This window comes from Pleurodeles waltl, chromosome 3_1 (assembly GCF_031143425.1).
Source record: "Pleurodeles waltl isolate 20211129_DDA chromosome 3_1, aPleWal1.hap1.20221129, whole genome shotgun sequence".
In the NCBI taxonomy this organism is placed as follows: domain Eukaryota; kingdom Metazoa; phylum Chordata; class Amphibia; order Caudata; family Salamandridae; genus Pleurodeles; species Pleurodeles waltl.
The window spans coordinates 1,642,383,814-1,642,410,838 of record NC_090440.1 but is presented as its reverse complement, the minus strand read 5'-3'; the positions used below and the strand labels follow the sequence as shown (position 1 = coordinate 1,642,410,838).

The 27,025-nt window shown below is 45.2% G+C and overlaps 1 protein-coding gene across 1 annotated transcript in view; it reads right to left on the bottom strand.

Annotated features, from left to right (window-relative positions):
* METAP1D (methionyl aminopeptidase type 1D, mitochondrial) overlaps positions 1-27,025 on the bottom strand; it is a 768,794-nt gene that overhangs the window by 505,787 nt on the left and 235,982 nt on the right. The window contains exon 2 of the mRNA XM_069225336.1: positions 24,912-24,977. Within this exon, the coding sequence (XP_069081437.1) occupies positions 24,912-24,977 (66 nt within the window). The remainder of the gene's footprint in view (positions 1-24,911; positions 24,978-27,025) is intronic.

Below are 27,025 nucleotides of genomic sequence, written 5' to 3'. Positions count from 1 at the left end.
TCCATGTGGGCAGATGTCTACCATTGCCATGTAGGCCATTTCCCAGGAATTGCATGTGCAGAGGGCAGGAGCACGGCGTAATGCAGGGGGCTGCTGCGTTTGTCTTGTCTGCCAACGGTAGCGGTATGCCATGCACTAAAACTCTCTTTCTTCTGTCTCCACCCTTTTTCTGCTCTCCCTGTCCTTCTGTACATCAGCATCATCAGGCGGAGGTACAGTGGCACCGGAGCACGAGGGAGCTGCATCCCACATGGCCATGGAGGGCCACACCACAGACTCTGATTTCACCAGTGGGACGGAGGGCGAGGGGAGCTTCACGTCAGCCACAGGATCACCAAACAGCGATACGGACTCGTCCCCCGATGGGAGCTCCCCTGTGGTGGCGGCACCATCTGTGCGCCCCACTTCTACAGGTACAGCCGCCACCTCCCCTACCAGCACCGCCCTCCCAGCAGCCCCTCAGCGTTCGCCCCGTGCCCGCTCACCCAGGAGGGTGGGCATCACCTTCGCCCCAGGCACCTCAGGCCCTGCCCCTGTCACCCCTGCTGCCCTCAGTGAGGAGGCCATTGACCTCCTCAGGTCACTCACTGTTGGGCAGTCTACCATTGTGAATGCCATCCAGGGTGTAGAACGAGAGTTGAAACACGGTAATGCATTCCTGGAAGGCATTCATTCTGGTCAGGCTGTCCTTCAGCGAACCCTGCAATCTCTGGCCTCAGCACTGATGGCAGCCATTGTCCCTGTGTCCAGCCTCCCCCCTCCAACTTCCTCCACCCAGACCCAATCCCCTGTACCCCAGCCCATCCCAAGCACACCTACAGACCAGCATGCACACAAGTCAACACCCAAAAGTAGCTCAAGCAAACATAGGCACCACACTCACCACAAGCACTCACACAAGCATCAGACCCATACAGACACAGCAACATCCACTGTCTCCACTGTGTCCCCCTCCTCCTCTTCTCCCTCCTCCCTCCCAGTCTGGTCTACACACACACACCTGCATGCACCACATCTACAGGCACTAGGACTCGCACCAGGACACCCAGCACCACAAGCCGCTCACCTGCAGTCACCACCTCCACTGCCATATACACGTCCCATGTGTCCTCTCCCAGTGTGTCTGTGACGCCCCCTCCCAAAGTACACAAACGCCGGCAATCACTCACCCAACATCCATCCACCTCACGACAGCCTCCAGTACCTGCACCTGCACCCAAAACACCTAAAGTGACACCTCCTACAACCACCTCCTCTTCCTCCACTCCCAGAGCCCCTCCAACTACCCATCCGAGTGTACATCAGAAACTGTCCCTATGTCAAATTGACCTTTTTGCCCCCCCCCCTCCAATTCATCAGTCCCGTCGTAGCGCCTCAGCCAAAATGCCTCCAGTACCAGTGGTGCCTGTTCCAGGTTTTTGGAGAGCCCCGTCCACCAGGGCAGGCAGTAGGACCCGGAGCCAAGGCACTGTCAGCCCACCCCCTGTGAAGGCTCCGAAATTGGAGATTGGACGACGGGACCGTGTCAAGACTCCTGGTGGTACAAACAGTGAAATGGGATCCAAGACGATTGGCGAGTCATCTGTAACTCAAAAGAAGGTGGGGAAGGTCCCGAGGAAGTCTCCCCAACCTGTTGTGAGTGTCACGGCGGAGAAGTACGCCATCATTTCCGGCGGTCCAGACACAACCGCCAGCACCCTCGTTACTGGTCAGGAGACCCCCGCCAGAGTCATAGCCCAGGAGGGCTCAAGTATCGTTACTGGTCAGGAGACCACCGCCAGAGTCATAGCCCAGGAGGGCTCAAGTATCGTTACTGGTCAGGAGACCACCGCCAGAGTCACAGCCCAGGAGGGCTCAAGTATCGTTACTGGTCAGGAGACCACCGCCAGAGTCACAGCCCAGGAGGGCTCAAGTATCGTTACTGGTCAGGAGACCACCGCAACCGTCGGAGTCACAGCCCAGGAGGGTCCAGAATCTCACTGCCCCGCTGGGCAATGATGGAACGTCATGCCACACACCAATGTCAGTATCTGAACCTCCATCTTAGGTTACCGCTGAACAGTCCATAGGCAGCCATGGCAAAGCACAGCTGAACAAGGCCAAGACCGCCATGGTGAAGACCGCTGAACAGGGCAAAGACCGCCATGGCAAAGCACTGCTGAACAGTACATAGGCAGCCATGGCAAAGCACCGCTGAACAAGGCCAAGACCGCCATGGTGAAGACCGCTGAACAGGGCAAAGACCGCCATGGCAAAGCACCGCTGAACAAGGCCAAGACCGCCATGGTGAAGACCGCTGAACAGGGCAAAGACCGCCATGGCAAAGCACTGCTGAACAGTCCATAGGCAGCCATGGCAAAGCACCGCTGAACAAGGCCAAGACCGCCATGGTGAAGACCGCTGAACAGGGCAAAGACCGCCATGGCAAAGCACCGCTGAACAGTCCATAGGCAACCATGGCAAAGCACCGCTGAACAAGGCCAAGACCGCCATGGTGAAGACCGCTGAACAGGGCAAAGACCGCCATGGCAAAGCACAGCTGAACAGTCCATAGGCAGCCATGGCAAAGCACCGCTGAACAAGGCCAAGACCGCCATGGTGAAGACCGCTGAACAGGGCAAAGACCGCCATGGCAAAGCACCGCTGAACAGTCCATAGGCAGCCATGGCAAAGCACCGCTGAACAAGGCCAAGACCGCCATGGTGAAGACCGCTGAACAGGGCAAAGACCGCCATGGCAAAGCACCGCTGAACAGTCCATAGGCAGCCATGGCAAAGCACCGCTGAACAGTCCATAGGCAGCCATGGCAAAGCACCGCTGAACAAGGCCAAGACCGCCATGGTGAAGACCGCTGAACAGGGCAAAGACCGTGTGGGTATGAATAGTCTGGCACATCAGGCATCGTTCTCCCATGTGCAGCTGGGACAGTGACAGGACAGGTACTTTCACGGGGAGACTCATCCAGTCTGGGCACCAGTCCCCCTCCAGAACCAGTGGAGACCTGCATCTACCTGAGAGACTGTGGCATTGCACTCCCCAGGATATGGCAGTGGGCAATCCACCCACTGTAGAGACTTGAAAGACTGTGGCTTTGCACTCCCCAGGATGGCACAGTGGGCAATCCACCCACTGTAGACACTTGAGAGACTGTGGCTTTGCACTCCCCAGGATGTCACAGTGGGCAAACCACCCACTGTAGTGACTTGAGAGACTGTGGCTTTGCACTCCCCAGGATGGCACAGTGGGCAACCCACCCACTGTAGAGACTGTGGCTTTGCACTCCCCAGGATGGCACAGTGGGCAAACCACCCACTGTAGTGACTTGAGAGACTGTGGCTTTGCACTCCCCAGGATGGCACAGTGGGCAACCCACCCACTGTAGACACTTGAGAGACTGTGGCTTTGCACTCCCCAGGATACATCAATGGGTGCCCCCCCCTTCCCTTCCCCCTGAGGTGCCTGTAGTGTTTCTATCTGATGCCCCGGCAGTGTTCTCTCGGATTTTGGTCAGGTATCTATTGTGGGCATCGCCCATGCATTTTTGGACTGTTGGTGCACGGACATTGTTGTGTACATATCTGCACTACTTCTTGTTTTGTATATTTATTTTTGACAGATTTCGTGATATATATCCGTATATTTTTTAATGAGTTGTATATTGGCTAAATACAAAGTTTGGGCGCTATTCGCTTTGTCATTGCATTCTTCCGGGGGGGTTGTGGGTTGTTACTGTGATTTTTGTGACTGCATTGGTGTGTATGTTGTAATATGCAAGGGTGGGGGTGTTTGGTGGGTGTCCCCGTAACTTTTGCCTCCCCCCTCCCCGTGTCGTAGGTGCAGTACTCACCGGTATGTTCTGCGCCTACGTCGCTGTTGGTCGTAGATGAGCAGGAATGCAAGGGCAGGTAAGATTTGTAGTTCCGGGTCCATGGAGTCCTCGTTCCTCGTGGGATGTGTTGAGGTGAGCGTTTTCCCATTGCAAAAGCTGTTTCCGCCGTGTTTTTATCCACGGTGAATTCGCCCCGGAAAAGGTGGCGGATTGGTGTGTTGTGATAGTGTGGGCAGTACATTGTCTTCCGCCTGTCTGTTGGCGGTGACCGCCGCGCTGTTTGTCTGTACCGCCCTGGCGGGCGATGTGTTAAAGTGGCTGTCTTTGTTGGCGGTTTCCGGCAGGGTCGTAATTCAATTTTTTTGTCCGCCGGCCTGTTTGCGGTATTACCGCAGCTTTAACACCGTCCGCCAGGGTTGTAATGACCATCATAGTCAGTTTGTAGCATGTGTGGCTTTAGATACACATGTTCTGCACAAGCAGTACTCCCCCTTAAGAAGTGGCTAACACGGGGATAGTGCAGAGGTGTGAAACAGAGCCCTAAGAATTATCTGATCAATGTTAGCTTGCTGCCTAGCAAGAATATCCAAGCAAGAGTGTTTAGTGAAAGAGTGTGGAGCTGCCCATGTAGAACGTTACAAATATCTGCTATGGTATATTCCCTAGAAAAGCCATAGTACTACCTTGTTTGCGGGTGGTGTGAGGATTGGGACGGGAAGGTATGGTTCTTTTGGCTTTCGCTTCAAAGGTTTCGATGCATTTGATGACCCACCTGGCAATCCCTGCCCTAGAAATGGCATGACCTTTATTAGGTTCTGTAAACACCACAAACAACTGTGTGGTGCAAAGATACCTGGTTATATCAATATATTACATAAGAATATGCTTAAGAGCAAGTGTGTGAAAAGACATTTCAGCTACCAACTCTGAGTGTGGAAAGAAGATGGTCTGCTGGTTAAAAGTGGAATGGTAATACCACCTTAGGCAAGAATTTTGGATTGGTTCTAAGACCCACTCTATCCTGATGTATCTGGTAGAAAGGTTCCTGAAACATGAGGGCCTGTTTTTCACTAATACCGCAGATAGACTTTATGGCTACTAGGAAAGCAACCTTCCCAGAGAGAAACTGCAAACGGCATGAATGCAGTGGCCCAAAGGGGGACCTCTTAAGTCTGGTAAGAACAATATTGACATTCCAGACTGGAGCTAGAGGTACCCTTGGTGGGATGACCCATTTTAAGTCCCCCATAAAAGATTTAATGAAGGGATTTTGAATAGAAAGAGCTTTCTCTGTTTTGTATGAATGGAACAATTGGGCCTAAATGTTGCCAGATAGATGCGTAGGCCAATCCCGACTTTTGTAAGTGTAGAAGGTAGCAAATAATGTCTTGCACTGTAGGTTTAAAAGGGTTCAGGTGATTTGGAGTACAGTGATGAACAAACAACTTCCACTTAGAAGCATAGTAGGTGTGTGTAGTGTGCCTATGAGCTTCTCTGAGTATGTCCATTCTCTCTTGAAAGTAACCAAATTCAAAGACCCCAGGAGCCAAATCGTCATGTTAAGCTGCCTGGGGACCAATTTGAGAAGGTCTGGTCTGTTTGGGAACTTCTCATGTGGGGCGACTGGCATTGCCCCAAGGGTTGAGACCCATGGGTGCCAAGCCTGCGTTAGAGGCACCACGATAAGAGTGAGGGATCTTTGTTTGAGCTTCCTCATCATGTAGGCAATCAGTGGAAAAGGAGGAAAAAGTATATGCAAAGATCACTCACCAATTTATCCACAGAGCATTGGCCATGGACTCGAGTGTGGAAACCTAACAGCAAAGCTTAGGCATTTTGCATTTTTGTATGTGGTGAAAAGGTTTATGCTCTGGGGTGTCCCATCTCTGGAAGGAAGGGAGTATGGCTTGAGGGTGGAGATCCCACTCGTGGACTTGTTGCTGCATCCTGCTGAGCAGGTCTGCAAAATCATTGTCCACTCCCGGAAGATATTTTGCCAAGAGTTAAACATGGTGACTGATGGCCCAACGCCAGATTCTCCAGGCTACGGCCCATATCCGAAGGAAGAGAGGGCTTCCTTGCTTCTGTAGATAGAATATGGCAGTCATGTCATCTGTCCGCACAGATGTAATCTGTCATCATAAGGATCATAATCATGATATAGGGGCTCATTCTGAGCCCGGCGGGCGGCGGGAGCCGCCCGCCTGGAGGGAGCCGCCAAATGACTGCACCGCGGTCAAAAGACCGCGGCGGCCATTCAGACATTTCCTCTGGGCCGGCGGGCGCTCTCCAAAAGAGCACCCGCCGGCCCAGAGGAAATGCCCCTGCAACGAGGACGCCGGCTCAGAATTGAGCCGGCGTAGTTGCAGGGGTGCGACGGGTGCATTGCAGACACTGAAATACACAGTGGGGCCCTCTTACGGGGGCCCCTGCAGTGCCCATGCCACTGGCATGGGCACTGCAGGGGCCCCCAGGGGCCCCGCGGCACCCCCTACCGCCATCCTGTTCCTGGCGGGAGACCCGCCAGGAACAGGATGGCGGTAGGGGGTGTCAGAATCCCCATGGCGGCGGCATTCCCCCGAGCAGCGGGAAGTCGGCGGGAGACCGCCGACTTTCCGCTTCTGACCGCGGCTGAACCGCCGCGGTCAGAATGCTCGTGGGAGCACCGCCAGCCTGTTGGCGGTGCTCCTGTGGTCGGTGGCCCTGGCGGCCACCGGCCGCCAGGGTCAGAATGACCCCCATAGTGTCTCTGGGATTAAAGTGCTTTGAATATGTTAAAGAAAAACTTTGAAAGCTAGATGAACGGCTAACAGTTCCAAATGGTGGATGAGGTGGCACACACCTTGGAATGCCATGCTGTTGAGGTGTGCTCCTTCGCCAGCTAGAGATGAGTCAGTGGTGATGGTCACTTGTGGGACAGGATCTGTAATGGACATGCCCTGCAACATATTGTTGCTGTTCCACAACTGTAGAGAGCGATGGGTGCTGCCTCAATCCAAACCTAGATCCTCCATTTGACTGTTTGCTTGTGACCACTTGCATGTAGTCTGTCATGGGGCACTAAGGCAATGAATGGAGGCATCATTTCCAGTGGGCTCATGAATGTGCCACCCGGGAGTGAATGGAGTGACTGAAAAAGAGGGAGGAGTTGATTGAATGCTTGTACCCTTTAATGGCTGGGGAAGGCATTGAAGACTACAAATTGAGAACAGACCCTAGAAAGGGTTGGATCTGAAAGGGATCCAAGAGTGACTTGGTGGCATTGCCTATGAACCCTAGACTGTACAGCGGGGAGTCTGCAGCCTTGGTGTAGGTTAAGCACTCCTGCCTGCTTGGCCTCTTGGAGATAAGATAGGCACAGGAACGTCTGGGGGCAGAACTTCAACAAGGGCACGTCTGAGATTCTTGGGTAGAGTGTTCTGTGAGGATGAGATCCATCCAGTGCCTGGATGGTTATCCTCTACTGTTCATCCAGCTTGTGCTGTAGACTCTCACTAACTGGGCATTCCTTGGTGTCGACAGCGGAGGGCTTCAGAGCACAAGATGGTTTCGGTCCTGATGTCGGCTGCTTCGGAGCTGGTGATGGCTTTAATGACTAAGTCAAATTTGATGTTTTGGAACTGACCAAGATCTTTTGGCTTGGGGCCAGTCAAGGGTTGAGGCCCTAGGAAGGGTCTTTCCTCAGCTCTGGCTTCAGTGTCAACCAGCACTCAGAAGCGGTTGTTTCACCCGAAGTTGACATCAGTTTCTGCACAAGGCTCACCACCTGGTGCTCTGCTCCAGTGTGCGGCAATTTCAGATGGGTTGGGGCATTGATAGTACTCACACATGGCCTGGTCTTCAAGCACAGACCAAAACATTCTTGGCCGCTTCTTCCTCTAAGATCTCCTCCATGCCTGACTCAGATGTCACAGTCGATGAACACAGGATTGAGCTGGAGGGCCAGAAAGTCAAGTGACTCATTGAATGCTTCCTCCTCTTCTTCGGGGCCAAGGGAATCGGCCTTGCCAAAAATGTCTGCCATTTTCCAAGAGGATTGTGCCATCCTGCTGTGGGCCTATCGTTGGTCTCGGAGCTGGGACAGACTCCTGTTTCTGTGAATTGCCGATCAACAGTCACAAAGGCTCTTGTCATGCACTGGCGAAAGAAAAATATTCCAAATGGCGTGGAGATCGACCCAGGGGAATTTAGGGTGACACTGTGGGCATCTTTTAAAAGGAATCCATTCCATTACCTTAGACACATCTCCATTCTCCAAAAGGTAGGTCAGAGAAGGCGGTGCTGACACAAGTAATTGGATAAATAGTGGAAGACGTGGTCGAAGGTAACAGACTCCAAGCCACAACTAGGTGTCATAGTTGGCAGGAGTATACAGAGCATGTGTATCTACAGCCACACAGGCCTAGAACAATAGGTTCTCCTATTTATACAAGTTACCGTCATCATCATCATAAGGATCATAATCATGATATAGTGTCTCTGGGATTAAAGTGGGAAAGCTGTTGAGGTGGATGCAACGTCAATGGAAGTCGCTCCGAGTGGGCTTTAGAGTCTGAAAGAGGGCTCTCCCCACCAGCACTGGTGCAGGTGCCGACTGATGAGGTTGTGGGTGGGATGCAGTGCTGTAAGATGTGTAGGGTTCAGCATTGTTCCAGAGGTCAGGGCTGACCTCGGTATGAGGCCAAGTGGTACAGTCTGTATCGGGGTCAAACACACCTGCAGTAGACCAACTGGAGGCCACCTATGACCATTGGGGCACGAAGGCACTATAAGGAGATCTGGACAGATGCAAAACTTTTGTCCCTGGCCTCTTTGAATTCACAGAGTTGTAGTGGCATTTCAGCTGGATGCCGGAATTTGGGCGCAATGAAAGGGGGGGTAGAATTAGTTCCAAAAACAAAACTTTCTACTTCTTTCGCTTCTTCAACTTATATGATGACCTTGATCTCACAGAAGATTGTTTACGAGAGCAGCATTGTGAGCGGGAATGTGTAAGGAAGTCGGCTTTGACCAAGACGAGGTCTTCTTGGACTTCTGATGGTGCTCGTGGTCAAGGATGGTCTTCAGGTTAATCTCTGTGCATTTGCTGCATGACCCTGAGTCATGTTTAGAGCACAGACACCAGAGACAGACCACGTGGGGATCCGTCAGCAACATCTGCTTGTAGCAGTACCTACACAGTTTGAACCCTTTTGTTTTTGGAGGGGATATGTCTCTTGCACAATGGAAAAGTTGTAGAGAAAATGGTCTGTCAACCTGACATAATTTGAAGAAGCAAGCTTCGGGTCCACATCAGAAAGCATTGAAAGAAGGAAACTGATGTAATCAGGCATAGGTGGCCACACTATAGGGGCCCTTATATCACATCCGGTGGTGGATGGACCTGACAAACAGCCGCAAAACACCACCCACCAACGTGTGAGAGAATTGCTGAGAACAATTTCCAGATCTAGTCGGGTGCTGGGGGGGTGAAAAAGTTGAGGAATCTGCTATGAGAAGTATCTATCAGAAACATATTTTGGACGTACTGTAAAGTATAAGGAAAGTTGGGTAGCAATATTCTTTTAAGGTGTGAAATACGGCTCTGAAGGCAAAATGTGAAACAATATCCAGTATGGGGCCGATTATCCCGGATTGCACCCTGTGAATTCACCTTCCATACTGGAGTTACTTATACGAGGGATACTGGTTCCACTTAGAAATGAGGAATTAGCTGGAGAATATGGTCCAGGTTCCAGTGTTATTTTCTCCCTGGAATTTTGCCCGAAATGTACAGGATCCATAGTATTGTGAGAAAAAGGTTAAGTATATATGGATCAATGTCTACAACTAACTTGTGGCTAAGAACGGCTGCTTGCAGAGTAAAAACTAATAAAACAGGTGTAGTGAAACCCTACAGGTAAGATTCAGAGAAAGCAACAACTTCAGGCATGTTGAGGAACTTGCATGTTATTTTATTTTAACATAGGACGTATACTAATTTCATAATCAAGATGCGTATACAAACTATGACAACCTAAACCTGCCTCCAATTTGTTTGACTGATTCAAACAATGGAGACATAAGGTTTTGTGATAAGTAACGTAAGTCCACATTCGATTCAACTGTGATCATTACAGTGAGCTACGTGACGTTAATTACAGAGTATACTAGATGAAATTTGCCATCAGTTAAAGATTTCAGGCACTTTCATTGCTCTTACGTAGGACGGTGCGACTGGTGCTAACGTACCTGGAGCTGACTTTGGTGTGCGGGGGCACTGTGTTTAAAAATTATGTATGGACTTAAACAGCATGTACTACAGATGTCCTTATGTGCCCGGCAGTTTTTTTAGGCAACAATCAAAATGTCAAGATAACTCTGGGAATTAGTATACCTGCAGTTGAGAGATCGGAGTTTTATCTAACGGCAGTTTTGACTCATCATAAAGTAGTGCAGAGAATTAACGCGCCAGCTACAAATTTCCTGGTAAAATGCACAACACAGAACTGATTGTGAGTGAACTATGAGTAGCGCTATAAAAAAATGAAATTTACGTCAGAGTGGGGCTATGGAGAGATGAGGAACTGTTGGAGGGTAACAGTCAGAAATTTGTGGAGGAGGTCATGAGGTACGCCACAAAAGGCTGATGCACTGGACAACACCAACGCTAAAGCAGGGGCTGGTTATGTCATACAATCAGTGCTTAATTTGTGCTTGTTGTTTCCGGTGCGGAAAACCGGCAATTATTTTTCTGCCTCAAGCATTTACTGCGAGAAAAAGACACATATGGGAAAGACAGAAGAGAAAAACGAAAAAGCGTCACTAAGGGAGAAAGTAGAAAGCTGCAAGAGTGAGCTGAGGGGGCAGGGAGTGGCTGTAAATGGATTAAAGAGGCCCGAGATGGCTTCAGGCTGACGCTGCCTCAGTATTCCGTGTCCGTGTCCGAGTCCATTTAATTGCAGCAGCTGCGTGTTTCTGAGGAGAGCTTTGGGCACCGGCACCTTTTTATTTACAAATTAGGCACTGCATACAATATGGGCCAACAACTGTATAACAACAAGTCCACTAAAGTGGGTCATATAAATCCCATCAATGCATTCACCTGCAATATCCAAAGGGGTTAAGAAGGGAATACGTGTATTGAAGGATTAAATATTCCTTAATGCAGTCATACCTAATTGTGCAAAGTGCATTTAAAGGTTGTTTTGATTCCTTATTTGCATTGTGCATTTTCATTATTAACATTGGTCATCGTTTCTAGTAACTCCAGTGAATTGGAGGTCAAAGTATGCCTGACTAAACATTTACTTCTTATAAGGTCGAAATGTGTTAAAAGAGCTATGTATGCGTCATTTAGGAACAGCTAGATCACAAGTTAGTGTAATGCAAATGTTAAAAAATGTCTGAAAAGAAAGCATGACTTTTAAAGTGAAACCAATGAAACACTCTTTATTTTTGCATTTTGGTGCAATGTACTTGTTAGGAGACTTTGGTGTGCCTAAACTATAAAACTAATATTATACCAGTAGTCAGTGTCTAAATCAAATACGTAAATCATAATCGCATTCCAAGCCGTCCCGAGCTCATTAATTATTTTTAAATATTTTTATTTAGTTGCAACCTTTCCTGTTTTCTCCTAACAATTAAGAAAACAACGTCTCAAGAAAAAAAGCTTTATACATGCCACTATTTTACTTAAATTAGTGCATTTATTTGCCATAGAACGCATGATGAAACTACAAAATAACAAGATAAAAATGAAAGCCGTAGAAGGAGGAAAATGTTGAGTAAATGCTTTTTTCTCTGTTCCTGGTGTATAGATCTCTTTCTCTATACATCGATAAGGAACGCATTGTTGGTAACAAAGGCTGCATACTGAGCAGGTTAACAGCACTGTCCCAGGTAACTGCATTTTTTTTCTTCTTATTTTGTTTAGTAATTGCAACCCGTCTTTTGTAACCAGTAACAATAACAAGATGACAACCCAAGTTATGTCACTATATTTGCTTTTACCTGCCATTCTGGTTGATTTTATCTTTAAAAGGATCCTTAACCTTAATTACAAATGAGCCAAAGAGGTCTTCTTGATTATGAGGTACACTAGCCCGTGGCCATAAGGTGAGACAGCAGAACAACAGCTCACAGAATAGCAAAGACGCATTTCATGCTTGAACACAGCTTTCTTTCAAGCCCCTTGGGAATCCAGCGACCAAAGGTCTCGAATTCCTGAACAGGAGTATCATGTTTATCAGCTACAACAGTTCATCTGGGCAAGGATCCAGGTAGTCTGCCTGTCTAAATTTGATGAAACATAGGCGCCACCAGGCAAATGTAATGGTCCTGAGACTGGCAGTGAGGGATAACGCAAAACAAAAAAGATAAATTAACATACTCCTTCTGCCAAGTTGTTTCTCTCTACAAAACGCAATAAAAGGTAAAGGAAATGATCCGCAGAAGGACAACTCATTGTCTATCTTTTAGCTTGCAACTATGAATGCCCTTCTAAATTATACAACTACAGATTTTAGGCTCGAGAAGGGACTTTACGAATTTGACCACTTAAGTGAAGGTGCTATTGAACCATCACTTATTATACAGAGGAAACATCCAGTATAAGGAGAAGAGTTTAAGATTCAGAAAGGGTCCAGAATTTCCAGACACCACAGCAAAATATTTCATGGCTTGCATTTAATCACAGAGGCAACCAACCTATCAGTACCAAAATAATTTGGATTAAAGAAAAATGCATTTTCTGGAGAACAGAGGAGTGAAAAACATGCACTGCCTTTTAAGGACCCCCTAGCTTCCTTCTCCTAGCATGTCTCGTACTAGCAGCTGCTTCCCAGGCTCACATCGTTCTTCTGACTCTTCCTGAGAAAATCTCAGTGCTTATAGGTGTCCTCATTCTATTCCCATGGAGAGGCTTCCGCAGATTTCCACATTTTATCACTGCATTCAATATCTTATGTGTGTTTGAAGTATGCCGGCTTTCTTTTTTTTCCACCTTATAAGTGAAATGTTCTTAATTTGCCTCAATCATTTTCAAAATCCCCCTGCTGCAGCAGGAAGAAGGCAGCCTCTGACCCATACATTTATGTGTCTGTTTACCATCTTTACCTTCTTCTAAAGGATGTGAAATTTGTTAAAACAATTTACAAAAAGAGCTTTGGAGGATCAAAAACGAATTCGCCTCTGGGAAACCCAGAGGCCCCAAGAGCAGAGGAGCAATTGAAAAAGCACCACATGATGCCCAAGGCAGGTGTCTCTTCCACTGTTACTTGTCCCTCTTTGCTTAAAACACTTAAAGAGGGAGATACGAAGAAAATCTGAAGCGGCATCACCAACGCTCGGCCATTCCCACAATTACAGAAGCTACTTGCTCGATGTCATGTGCATTAACTTCAAGACATGATATTGTGCCGAAGTGTTTGCCAGTGAAGACCCCTTTTACTGGCTGCAAGTATGACCGCATTCACAAAGCCAGAAGCTATCCCACACCACAGACATACAAGGATGAAATACCTTATGCCAAAGCATTCTTTAGAGCACCACTCAGCATCAAGCTCTCAATGTCTAGATCGACATTGATACACTCAATAGCAAACAGATCAGCGTTGGTGCATTCAGCTTTGATAGTAGCTTTTCACTTGTTTTCTGGACAGCTGCCCCACTCACCATCAGCGCTATCAGTAAAGCATCAAATGATGTAAATCTGAAGACCCACTTGAGTTTCTTTCACAGCTTCTGCTTTGTCCTCCAAAACCACTTGTGATTCAAAGGCACACTTCTATGTCACCTACCAGAATATCACCTATTGTCCCAGCTGTTCTAATCCTTTCTTCTGGGATTCATGGCCATTCTTCACTTCACATCCCTGATGTTCAGTCATGCAACCAAACTTCCTCAGTCACAAGCTGAAAATATACCTCTCAACTTTTCCATATAGCCATGATTCTTCAGATACAGAATTATAATACTCTTCGTATATGTCCACTTCGTTCATATACCACTAACCGATTCTCCGTCAAAGTTGTCATCAATAGATGATATCACAACTTTCTAGGATGTTCTGCTACGAGGAACACCTAAGTTGAACTTTATGGTGGGAGCAATACAGACATCTGTGCAAGTTATTATGGACACACAACAACCTTATTCCACCCCTAAGTCTTGATTTGTGGTCTCTACCTTCGTAGAGCTACCTGAAGAGCTATTTCTCTTGCTTCTTAGTAAGCTTGCAACTTTAAGGCACCAATGAAGTACAAGCCCCCAGAACAAGACCCTGTGTACCTACATCATGAACCCAACTCAGACTAAGATTGCCTCAGCTGTTAGGAAAAAATATGCCTTGGCTTCCAAGACATCGCCGCCTTCTCACAAGGGCAGCAAACACATAGATAATGCAGGAAGACATTTCAACAGCTTTTAAAACAGATACACCAAAAGCTGTTCTGTGGAGGAACAACACTGGGGCAGACAATTCTCAGCTATTTGGAGGCCCTCCCCAAAACACTGAGAAGATTTCAAGTAAGCTGTACATTAATGATTCTGGCGTACAGCCAAGTCAGAGCAATCCGGTGACTGAGCAGATGTTGGAATCACGGAGTCCTGCAAAAGCACTTCTTTAAAACAGCCTTATAAGGCATTATAAGGCTGCACCTAACATTCCTAAAGCTCCTCAAAATTTTGAATCTGCTTTTGATGGGGGCCCCATCCTCTTTGGTCCCCGCACAGTGGTGAAATGCAGCAGATGAACTATGAAGCTGAAATGCTCAAGGCTGTATGTCTGAAAGACAAGAAAACGTTCTTTAGGTCACAGATTAGTTGCCATGACCACTGTCTCTTAGAGGAGCTCTGCAGGATGGAGAGGACAACATCAACACTCTTTCTTCTCAGGAAAGAATAAGTCTCACTGTGTCACACAGTAGTGACTGGCAGGAGTGGTTGCAGAAGTGGGGAGATGACAGAACCACAAGCAGCATGCCATGGACCGAATAAGAACTGGAGCGATACAACGCCCACAACAGTTAAAAATACCATGCAGGTGGACTAATGAACCATTAACAGTGGTACGATCTAGGAACAGCGCTAAATGCTGAAAAAGACAAATCTGGTTGGTCGCTGGTCCCAACAATCAATAATCCACGGCAAATGAACAGAAACAACCAAAACCTGAAATGGGGAATCCAGAAGGTCACCCCGTAAGAACTTCTCACTTCTAAAATACGGGTATCATGAAGATTGTGGAATTCTACAACCCTATGGGGAACCAGACAAATGAGTAAGCTGGAACATGGCACATATGCAAGTTCAATCAGCTCGATCTATTGCAAGAACTCTCATCACAAGTAGGATTCGGTCCCCAAAACATGAAAAACAAGGTAGAAGAAAACAGTGTTGTGAACAGCAAAAGAAATACCTTTCAAATCACAGCACGAGTGTAGGTCCATTAGACTGGTACGAATGAGTGGGTCAATCACAGTAGGAGGGCTGTGAAGTCATTTCAGGGATTCCTCAAGATGTAACTCTCCCCAGCAGTACTAGGGAATGTGCGATAGCGCTGCATATTTTAAGTAGGAGTGTGTCTCTTATACGTACTAGTTGCTAAAAGAACAATGGCCTGCCTAAGCATCTTTCATTACTTATGCATGAGAGAAGACAGTGATCTAAACCAAGAAGGAATATTTCCCTGTGTTCCTCTGGGACATGCACAGCTCCTGCTCCCAGTAGATGTGAGCCTTCAAAGGGTGAGTCAAACATATCAATCTAGGCAGCCCCCGGGACACAAGAGACATAAAATCCAACACTATAGGAAAACCCACAGAAAATCCTGATGCAGCTGGCCACTTAGCCCACTGTGTCAAGGCCAGACCTAAGTAGTTGCTCTAAATCCATCTTATACCACTTCAACAAAGAAGGTGGTCAAAAGATCAGGAAGAAGCGGGATCATTATCTCCCTCATTCCCAAGTGTACCTTATTAAGAGAATCACCTATTCCTTCTGTTTATTACAGAGTTACATCTCTTGATGTTTTACATCATTGTGTTAACATCTATTAATTTACTCGAGCAGCAGCTTGTATGACCAGGTAGGAACCACAAGTAAGGAGCTTGCAAAGTCATTGCACTAAATTGAGAAGTCCAGGAAGGTATAACCCATTTCAGGGCACTTTGGGATTCGCTGATTCTTTGGTCCTGAAGAAAGCCAATGACCCTTTTGGGCAAGAGTGGGCTGAAACATGTTGACCTGATCTGTGTCAAAGACACGTAATTCGTTCCTATCACATTATATTTTGTTTTTAAACATACCCTATGCCAGCCACAGTGAAGATGGATTGTAGCTGAGTGATAGGGGCATTTTTAGATCACTTTTTCACTTTCACTGCACTTTTAGTATTTTTGTTCACGGATCGCTAATAGTTTCCTGGACTTATGTGAAAACTACCCCCTCAGTTAGGGGAAGAAGGAGATCCCATGATGATGCTATTATCTATGAGTACAACAGAGTAATAATGTACTTGTGGTAGAAAATAGCTGGCAAGGGTCTCCCAAAAGAAACTACAGGTACTCCTTGCTAAATACTGGGATAAGTGGTTCCACTTCTGTTGATATTAAAAGACGGTTAGTTGGGAAGCTGAGTGGTAACCTGATACTTCTACCTCTCCTGTTTGATTCTGGTGCAATCATTACTACTGTCAAATGTAGTAAAATAGCACTGTTTCAACCCATCAATTATTTAACATGCCCCAAAACTGTGAAATAGATTTGGCATAATTTAGAAAGTTTAGTGCTCACTTTATGTGATACAGCTAGGTTTGTGAGTTTTCCAAATGTGCTGGACAAAAGAAGAAGAGTACGTAGGTGCATGAGAAAGACAGTATATGGACTATACAGGACATCAATGGAAGATGGTGAGCCAGTGACTATAGGACTGAAGATAACGAGGAGGTAAACAGGAACATTTGATGGGTGCTAAGACAGTGGAAGCAAATGTTAATACGAGAATTGAAAGTGTGCTGCTTTATGCCCAACACGGCGTTGTGGACCGTGTCTTTTCCTGGACCCAAAACAGATTGCCCTATGTGACCTCAGCGTCCCTATTAGGATCCTATTAAGGTATCTCATCGATCAGGTTATTTTCCTCATGTTTCATGGCAACCTGCTTATTCTATCTGTGTTTTACCTTGATTGTCCCTATCTTTTCCCTTAACTTGCCTTATGGGAGCTTCTGTACTGTTAGAATTCTGATTTGGAAAAGTAATTCTCCACTCAGTAACCCATTTTGACTTCCTGGCCTTTTTTCCTTATTCCTCTTTTGTCCTTTCTCTACCTTGACCCACCACTCTGGCACTTTTCGATCTGGGGATCCTATATGAATTGCTTGTCACTGTACAGAATTAAAGGTATTGATCAGAGATTGCACACATTTTGGACTCTCCTTGACATCACTAGCCCATGGTGGCATGATTATGTTCCAGCACAACCACTATTACTTGGGCCATTATGGCTCCAAATAGTTACGCATTATGATTCCTTATTCATTAAAAATGATGTGCTTTTCTGCTTTTTCATTATCTCATGCTGTGGAGATCTCACGGGTACTCCTTACGATGAAAATGTTGTACTTGGAATAACATTCGGTCTTAGATCTTGTTAGTGGTAACATATGCCATATTGGAACCATAACTATGCTTGATGTTACTATTGATTAATCTCGGTTTTAATCTATATTGTCATTAATGAGTTTATCTTTTTTTGCACATAGGACTTTCTGCAACTCTGCAATTCTTGGATATTTCTTAACCCCAATGGGGCACAATGATTCCAATTATATGATGCTATATACTTACATGAACTTAATTACTTATATGTTTTTCACATTTTTCTTAACTTTTATTTTCTCTTTTTCTCTCATCTTTTTTTCTTCCCAACTTAACTTCTCATGGCATATTCTGTTGGAATTTTGGCCCAGGTTGTGATTATTGCTTTGTTTATTGTGTTATCACTGTATGATATCTGTATGAAGACTTTAAATGGGTTTTCTATTGATATTTCCATAATGCTGTGTAATTAGACTTGAAAAAGCACCAGGCTTGCAGCCACTAGGGGGCGAAACACGTGTTGGCTGCATGTTTAAAAGTTGTGAAGCATACTTTGGGACTATCTAAAGAATTCACAAGCTATCATTCCAATAAAAGATGAGCTTTTGTACTAATCAGTCCTGGGAATCAATATTAATTACTGGATTCACCAAGGACGAAATTTTTGTTTCTCAGCTTTGTCTTGTAATATTGAAACTATAATAAGCAACGTTGTACAGCTTGTAAAATATGGAAGCTGATTAACAGGGGAGTGATCTACTTTAAGTGGCTACACATGTTTTCCCTTTTTAGTAATCTTTGTAGGATCACATAAACCTATGGTAAGAGAGGAAAAGCTTGCCAGACTCCAGCAAACCGGAGGTTGGCAGAAAAAGTGTGAAATTAAGTTACATTAATATCGTGAATCTGTTAATTCTGATTTACTAGAGGATTGGTTGATAATCTAGCCATTCTCCAAACAATCTGCGAGCAAAGTAGGCGGTGGCTACCCTCTCTGTCTACTTTTACAATTGTCTGTAGTTATGTGTCAAAAAAGATGAATCCATTGGATATAAGGGTATGTGACTTGAACCTTCTAGAATCGCTACTGTGGGGGTTGGAGACAGTATATCACTGCATTCAAAATTAATACATCTTAAAGAAGAATTACTGTAGTTAGCAAAATAGCAACAGTGTGTTTTTTGTCACCAATTGACACAGAAGACTTTCTATGTCGATGGACTGATGAATGTATTTGTATCGTAATTGTGAATCCGGTCTTGGAAACGGACTACTGTGCACTTGTGAATGGGAGCAGTTAAACCACGCAAGGAAGATGCACTCAGCTAAGAGGCTATTTATGTTTTTAAAATATCACATGGGCACATAATACTGAGCCAGATGATGTTTAGTTTTGCTTTTAGGGCTGTTTAATTGTACAATGTCTGCCCTGCATTACAATTATTTTCTATCTGATGAACGGTGTCTTTCTGCCGCTCAGGGCATCTTCTGTTGTACTCTGTGTGTCTGTGCTAGAAAGCCTTGCTATTTTGGGTACGTTTATGTACTGTGTCAGAGCTTGAATGAGTTACCAAAAGATGATGAGCACACAGCCGGGTGTGCCAAGTGGGTGGAAAGAAGGACACTTTTGGAGCTGTTCAGGTCACTGATAAAAGCAAAAGTGGTAGTGAAACAAAAACGCATGCATGAGTGACCCGCACTCTGTGACTGCAAAAGGGAGCAGAGCCAAATGAGTAATCTGCCGGCTCTGTGGCAAAAAAGACTTGCCGTCCTAGGCGTTGCACGAGGTACACAGTGTTGTGAGCGAGGTAGAAGGTGAGTGTGAGTATTCAGTGTTGAGCAAGCAGCAGTATTCACATTTTGATGCCCGTGAATGAAACGGATGCAAGGATAATGATGTGTTTGGGTTCCTTACTTAACGTGTCTTTTGGAAATAAGACTGTAAAATGCTTAGTAAGTAAGGCAGATGTATCGTAGGGTGTGCGGGCTTCCTGTTGCAGTACAGCACCTGACATTTGCCATCTGCAGTACCCCGAAAAAAAGAGCAATTCGCAAAACCCCCTTCCGGATTCAAATTACGAAAGCCTCTCTTCCTAGGTTGACAAGACGTCCCGGTTTTTCACCAGCTGTCCCGGCAAATTTCGGCTGATTCAGCACGCCCTGGTTTTCAGAGAATGTTGACTGAAAACAGAGGGAGGCACTTTTTATGTATTTCAAGGGAGAACTAGATAGCAGCTCTCACCAGAAAGAAATTAATTTAACATGTATGTTACTGAGTTTAAGAGATGCATTTAACGCTTTCACTTGTTGCCTCGTTCTTTCTATTTCTATGGTAATAAGCGCTGCCATTTAATCCATGTTGTGCTCCTCGTTGAGCTTCATTTGTGGTGCAAGAGGTCTGCTCAGAAGTCCACGGCTGGCGCTGTTACATTTTGATGCTACGAATACCAAAACTGCGTAGTCTTCACTAATAGACACCCCTGTCCCTTAGTCTCACTCTTTCAGGCTCCTGCTTTCTTCCACGTGACTTTTTTTTTTCATCTTTGTCTTCCTCCATTTTGTGAGCTTTTTTCGCTCTTGTTGTCGGTAAATGTCAGACGAGGAAAAGCACATGCTGTACCCAAAATAAGCGCAGAAGGCCTACTGGCAACTACCGACTCAAATTAAGCACTGGCTCAATGGTTGATGTAATACCTAGTCCTTCTTGTAGTTTTTTCAGAAATATCCCAGTTTTTGTTTTTCAAAATCTGGTCATCCTAGCTGTTCCCCAAACACATATTACTTCGGGAGAAGAGTGACACCATGAAAAAAAAAGTCACCACGGAAGAGTCACCAAAAAGCATGTGTCCAGTGACTTTCCCACAGTGAAATAATCTAGAATCAATTCTCAGAACTCAATTGTAAAGGCAAATAGATAGTACGGGGACATAATCCCAATCAAAGAATTCCAAATGTGTGAGTTGTTTTTCAGAGAAGTGCTGTGGAAGACATACCAAAAGGATATACATATAAAATTGGTCTTTATGGTTACCCTCAAGTGATGCAGATATTATTTTTAGCAAAGTGGCTTTCAATGCTTTTAACAGGACTTTTGCTGACATTTTCAGTAAAATTTCAGGTATTGGTGAATATTTGTGCACTCTAAGCTTATAGGATTGTTCTGTTCAAAAAGCATAAAATATGAATTATTTCACAAGCTTGAGAGGTGCGTTTCAGGCCCTCCAGACGGAAGGTCTGAGCCAGCTCTGTGATTCAGGTGTCATTGAGGATACAGAGGGAAGAAAACAGTTAAATCCCATGTTGGTGGCGAGTTAATACAAGGTTGGGACTAGATCTGAGAAGTCTAAATAAGAGTATCACAGCGTTGAGTGAGCCTCTTCCATATAAGGTAGTAAATATAACATTTTAAGGGGATATATATTGTAGGAAAGTGGATTATTATTTGCAATAGATAAGTGTCCACTTCAAAGAATACATCTACTGCCTGGTAGATATACAGAATAAACCTCTGCTCAATCCCTGGTAACATGACACAAAGAAGTCATGTTGAAACCCAATAAAACTCTACAATCAATTTTAAAATAAAGAGAGAAATTGTATGACTAAAATGAGATAAAAATGACAAAAATCCAATAAGAAAATCAGAGATATGAATATTTAAATATTTTAGTGAAAACAGTGCCAAAAAGCACAAAATTCAAACATAGTCCATAGAAGCATTAGACTAAGACCTGGCTGCGATGTGAGGCCGACCACAATAGATCCCTGGTTGGATTGAACAACTGGGTTTGTTTCAGTGAAATTCTGAAGTCAAAAAAGTTTCTAAGTCCCAGCACAGGAAGGGTCACTTTTTGAGAAGAAAAATCCTCTCTGAGCAGGCTGCTGCTGAAATGTTAACCGCCACAGTAGAACTGAGGCCAAATACTTGAAGCAGGTTGGTCCAGCTTTGAAGACTTCTCGTTGAAGAATCTGTAAGTCCCAACACAGAATGGAACAATTTTTCAGCTGTGCTAGAAGCCTCAACAGAAAGAAGCTAAAATTCAATCCGATGCAGTGGAACTGTTGGTCAAATACTTTTACCCACTAGTCTTTCTGAAGCAATAAAGGAAACGTTTTTCAAGGTTTCCAAATGTTATTATTGTGCCCAAACTAAGGGCCTGATTATGACCTTGGCAGATGGGATTACTTCGTCACAACCGTGACGGAAATCCCGTCCGCCGCAGTACAATTGCATAGGATATCATGGAACTTGTACTACGCCAAGCGAGATATCTGTCACTTTGTGACAGAGTAATCCCCTCCGCCAACATCGTAATCAGGCCCTAAGTCTGTTCTGGTGATGGCAGAGATTGAGACCAAAGTTAAGAGTAGCATAGATTTGACAATGCATGTGAGGTCTATGGTCAAGAAGGAAACATCTTTTCATGAGAAGATAAATAAATTAATGGTTGAATGAAGCACATGGAAGTCATTTAGGGGTCACAGCTGCGACCCCTGGCTTGCCCTCTGCAACCACTACCACTGCTTTTGCAACCCCTAGCCTGAGAGGTGGCAAAAGCAGTACCAAGCACAGAAAGTAAACTTTGTTCTGATGAAAACCGTTTACCATCCCACTGTGAGTTTATATTTTAAGTTGTTCCTTGCTTCTGCTGCATGCAGTGTATTTCAAGTTACGTACATATTTTCGAAAAACAGATTGATCTAGAGGGAACACGCAGGTTTTATTTCCCACTAGCATGCTCTGAATAAACGTACATTTCTCTACGCTGGGAAAGTGAAAACAGTGTATTAATATTTTGGAATAAAACTGTTTGCTAAATCTGTGCACAGGTTTACATTGACAAGGAAAGTGTGTTTGCCTGTGATCAACTGTATTTGATTGTTTGCAATCCTCCATTTAATTTTGCTCCAAGTTGAAATCATTAGCAGTAGAATGGGAAGATGCACATGAGTACATACACCTGCTACAGGGCTAAGGTATCAAGTACTGGCATAAAGTGTGAACCATCAAGATTCAGGTCTGATGGCTATTCCTGACCAGGTTCTAGTGCAGCAATACCTGCATATTCAGTGCAAGTGATGGCCAGATAGGAAGATAAATAGGCTTGTTCAGCAGCGGAATACACTCTTCACAATACAAAATAACATTATACAAATAAAAAAATACACTTTTTGAATTGTTGCCATTAGAACCGGAAACATGCAGGTTTAAAGAATTAAGTGAAAATAGGGCCTAGAAGCACAAAGAGCCAATAGTGGTTATCTAGTCGCGCGGGACTTAGACAAAGTTCAGGCCGACCATGATGGAGTGTGGGCCTGATACAGGTACCAAGTAAGGCTCACTGAACAAAATACCTTAAATCCTAGTTTGTACAGCATTGTGAGATTCCATGTGAAGTGGAGGTTCTGCGGAAGCTGCAAGGCTGTGATGCAGAGTTCTGCTTTGTCATCAAGGATGCCGTCGCCGAGGGATTGTGATGCTAAGTCCTGCATCGAAGGTGGGTCGTTAATTGTCAGTTCCGAAGAATCTGCAGGGCTGCGATGCAGAGTCCTCCGTCATCATCGTGGATGCTGTCGACAAGGGGCTTGCGATGCAAAAATCTGTGGCGATTCTAAAGAGGCTGCGGGGCAAGGTCTGGCAACGGGGATGCGGCGTGCTGCGATGGTTCGTATGTGGCTGCGAGGAGATGCGTCGCACTGCTTCTGTTCTGCTTGCTGGACCACAACTGGGCTAGCAGAGCACCTGCAGGCCCACTTCCCAGAGTCCATGACTAGGGTGCCACCACTTGGAGGACAAGACTCACAACAAGTACAGTCCAGGGGCTGGGTTGAAGATGATTGGAGGCTCTCATCAGGAAGCCAGCCAACGAGCCCTTGGAGTCACTTTCATGGTCCTGATCAAGATGCAGAGTCAGTCCTTCTTACTCAGGCTGCAGAGTAGCAGCACTTTAAGCACAGTAATACAGCAGTCCTTCTGAGTATTCCATGGGCCCAGAACTGCACTGACGAGTTGGGTCTGAGGGTCCACTATTTATACCTGGTGCCCACCTTGAAGTAGGATGAAGTTCTGGAGGTTTCCACCCCAGAGGTGTTTAGAATTTCCTACTTCCTTTCCTCGGCCCCAGCTTGTCAGGGGTCACAACAGACTAGTGGCAAACCCTTTGTGACTGTACCCAGACAGAGCATTTCTGATGTGCAAGTGTGGTAGGTGGCAGCTCCTCCCATTCATCAAGTCAGAGATGGTCTATCCTGCCAATACCTATACTCATTGGTCTCACTGTCTGGGAGCAGTACACAAAGACCAAATGCCAGATACAGATAGTCATGTGAACAAGGACATAGGAAACAGGCACCAAATTGTTGGGACAAGAAAATGGCAACTTTCTAAAAGTGGAATTTTCAGAATTGTGACTTAAAATCTGATGTTACCATTAACGAGAATTTTAAATTACAGTTATCCTATAGGAGAGGTAGTCCTTGTAATAGTGAACAACGAATTTAAGAGTTTTTCACTACCAGGATACGCAAAACTGAAAAGTACTTGTCCAACTTTTTAAATACACAGCACCCTTCCCTATGGGCTCTATAGGGCCTACACTAAGGGAGACATTTATATACTAAGAAGAAAGGTTTAAAGCTGTCAAAAGGTTTACTTTGCCAAATTGAAATGGCAGTTTAAAACTGCACACACAGGCTGCAATGGCAGGCCTGCCACATGTTTAAAAAGGCTACTTAAAAGGGTGGCATAATCAGTGTTGGAAGCATTTAATTTTCAGGCCCTGGGTACCTGTAGTACCGCTTTACTAGGGAGTTACACATAAATTAAACGTGCCAGTAGGGTGTAAGTCAAATGCATCATGTTGTAAAGGAAAGAGCACAAGCACTTTAGCACTGGTTAGCAGTGGTAAAGTGTGCAAAGTCCTAAAAGCCAACAAAAATGGGTTCAGAAAACAGGCGAGTGGAGCAAAACGTTTAAGGATGACCCTGTAGAAAGGGCCAAATCCAACAGGTATACATACACTAGGCTTCAGTGATGTCAATTATTATGATGCAATGAGGGTTAAGGGATCATTTAATAGGATTCAGGGTCAAAGGGCATATTATGTTGTTTACTGTGATATCACTGAGATGTGAAGTAACTTCCCCTACTTCTGACATTCTGGTGAATTCACATTCATGATGAAGCATCTATGCTAAGTTAACTCTACAAAGATCAAAGATGTATACCACATTCGCTTGTGCATATGATTATGCTTACTCAGACTATGCAGCCAAACACCAACCTTTGATATCCAGACTGCTGACGAGGCAGAGTTGATATAGGTGGTCACTGAGGGGGAGCTTTTATTAGCGGTGTAAAAAAGTTGAGGATGATTGTGTCAAGTATTTTCCTTAAGATGAGGGCTGACTATAAGTCATAGAAGAGTTGTCCACAAACCAGAGTTGGGATAAGATTTCATCAAGGAACTGCAGTTGGGAGACTTTGTTGTAATTACATACCTTTAAGGAAGAGTGAATACTTTTGCGGCTGATTGTTGATCAAGGTTCCCAAGTGGTGTAGGTGAACTGAAAGAAAACAGGGAAGCATTAGACAATCTGCTCTTCACCTACAAAGATAATGTTTTCAGAAGAATAAAGAAAGCAGCGATGAAAACGTAACTTCTTCAATTTGATTTTGTCTGCTGAAATTTAAAAACAATATCTGCAATTTCATTTGACTTGCAACATTTCCAAAGAATATTTATGGACAGAGTGTGTGCGTTTTTGTGTGTGTGTATGTAAAAATTCCTTGTGAAATTCGAAAACACCTGTACCCAACAATTTTCCAGAAAATAATTTTTTTTCGGGGTGGCGGGGGGGCTGTATCACCCCAAACACCCCTCACCGATGCTACATCCCTGTAAGTAAATCAGCATGGCTGATGGAACTGAAAGTTGTAGAGAATTCAACATTTCCTAGGTAACATAACAGAAAGTTTCAATTCTGTTAAAGACACTGAGGCAAGGATTATGCTTAACACTTTCTTCACTTTATTCACAGGATCCATTTTAAGAAAACAACCTAAACCACATTTCCCATAATCACATGGAAATTGGTGAAAACAAACAACAGCGAATATGTCCATCAATGTCCATCCTCCAATCAGGTACCAGGAACCCCCATATAGTCCCTTGTCTCTGTCATCCAAATCTTCTTTTATCGTGCGAGTCACGGCAATCCCTTTTTCTATGCATCCTGTTTCCCAGTATCTATACCTGAAACAGAAGAAGTGCAATTAGCACGAGAATCTGGACTCCGAAGCGTCTTCGAGCAACAAATGAATGTATAATCAGGATAAAAGACTCATTACTTTCTAGTCAAGGGAAGGGTCTTCTGGATCAGGCATCCGCAGGTGGGATAATCCTCGTCTCCGTGTCCTTAACAGAACTGAAAATGTCAGTTATATTAGCTAGGATATTTTTCATTTTATGTCAGGACCGGAGGCTCGGATTATGCTAGTTCAAAGCTTACCACCAAATGTGCCAAATCCAGAATTGACTTAAAACAGAACAGTTTAAAGGTTGAATCTGAGGACCAATTCAAGCATTCATGATGTCCTCTAATTGTGAATCTAGACTGAAAGCCTTAGAGGCCATTGCTGCCCTAGTAGAATGGGCCTCAAAATCGTGAGATCAGTGCCAGCTTCTTGAATGACCCTCCTATAGTGGGAGAGGCCGTATGAGGCTTCCTGATGACAATGAGGAGCTGTCTCTTCCCTGGTAGCCTGAACTCTGCTGACATTTCCTCATAGGCCTTTAGACACTGCACAACACAAAGCGTAGGCGCATCAGGAAAGGCTGGGTAATCTATAATCCTAGAGTTACATTTAGTCCAACAACTAATCGTAAAAGAGACCCACATGGTGAAAAAATCCTTCCCGTGATGCCTAAGGCTCTAACATCTGACCCCCATCGGCACGGTATCAAACCGAGAAGCATTGCCAACTTCGCCGAAATCTCCTTACGTGAGACAAAACTATTGGCTTGCCAGGATGAGAAAAGGTTGAGCACTTTACTGACATCCCAAAGATCTGAATACCGTGATTCTGGTGGGAGAGATAACCTGATACCTCATAACAAGCGACACAAAAAAGGATGCTTCCACACAGGGTTACCCCCTACAGGTACCAGCCCTGCCAAAATTGCTGACCGAAAGGTATTGAAAAAGCGATAGGCCATGCCCTGCTGGGCTAGACTCGCCAAAAAGTTCAGGATCTGAACTACCTCTGAGGCTATGGGATCGCAACTCCCTCACACACACCAACAACACCATCACGCCCAAGCCGACCTGTATCGATTGATTGTGCTGTCGGACCAGGCCTTGGACAAGTAGTCTCCAGCCTGCGTCAAAAGGACTGGAATCAACCATCTACCTCTATAATCCTCCATGGCATCAGACAGAGATCCGTCCAGCCACATCTGATGCTGGTTCCAATACGGGTTGAGAAGGAGATCTGGAATCCGGGGGAGTTGGATTGGAAAATCCCAAGAAAGTTCCAGAATAACTGGAAACCATACTTGAGACCCCAGTCTTGCAGATACGCATCCATTGCAACTGCCAGAGGATCCAGTCTG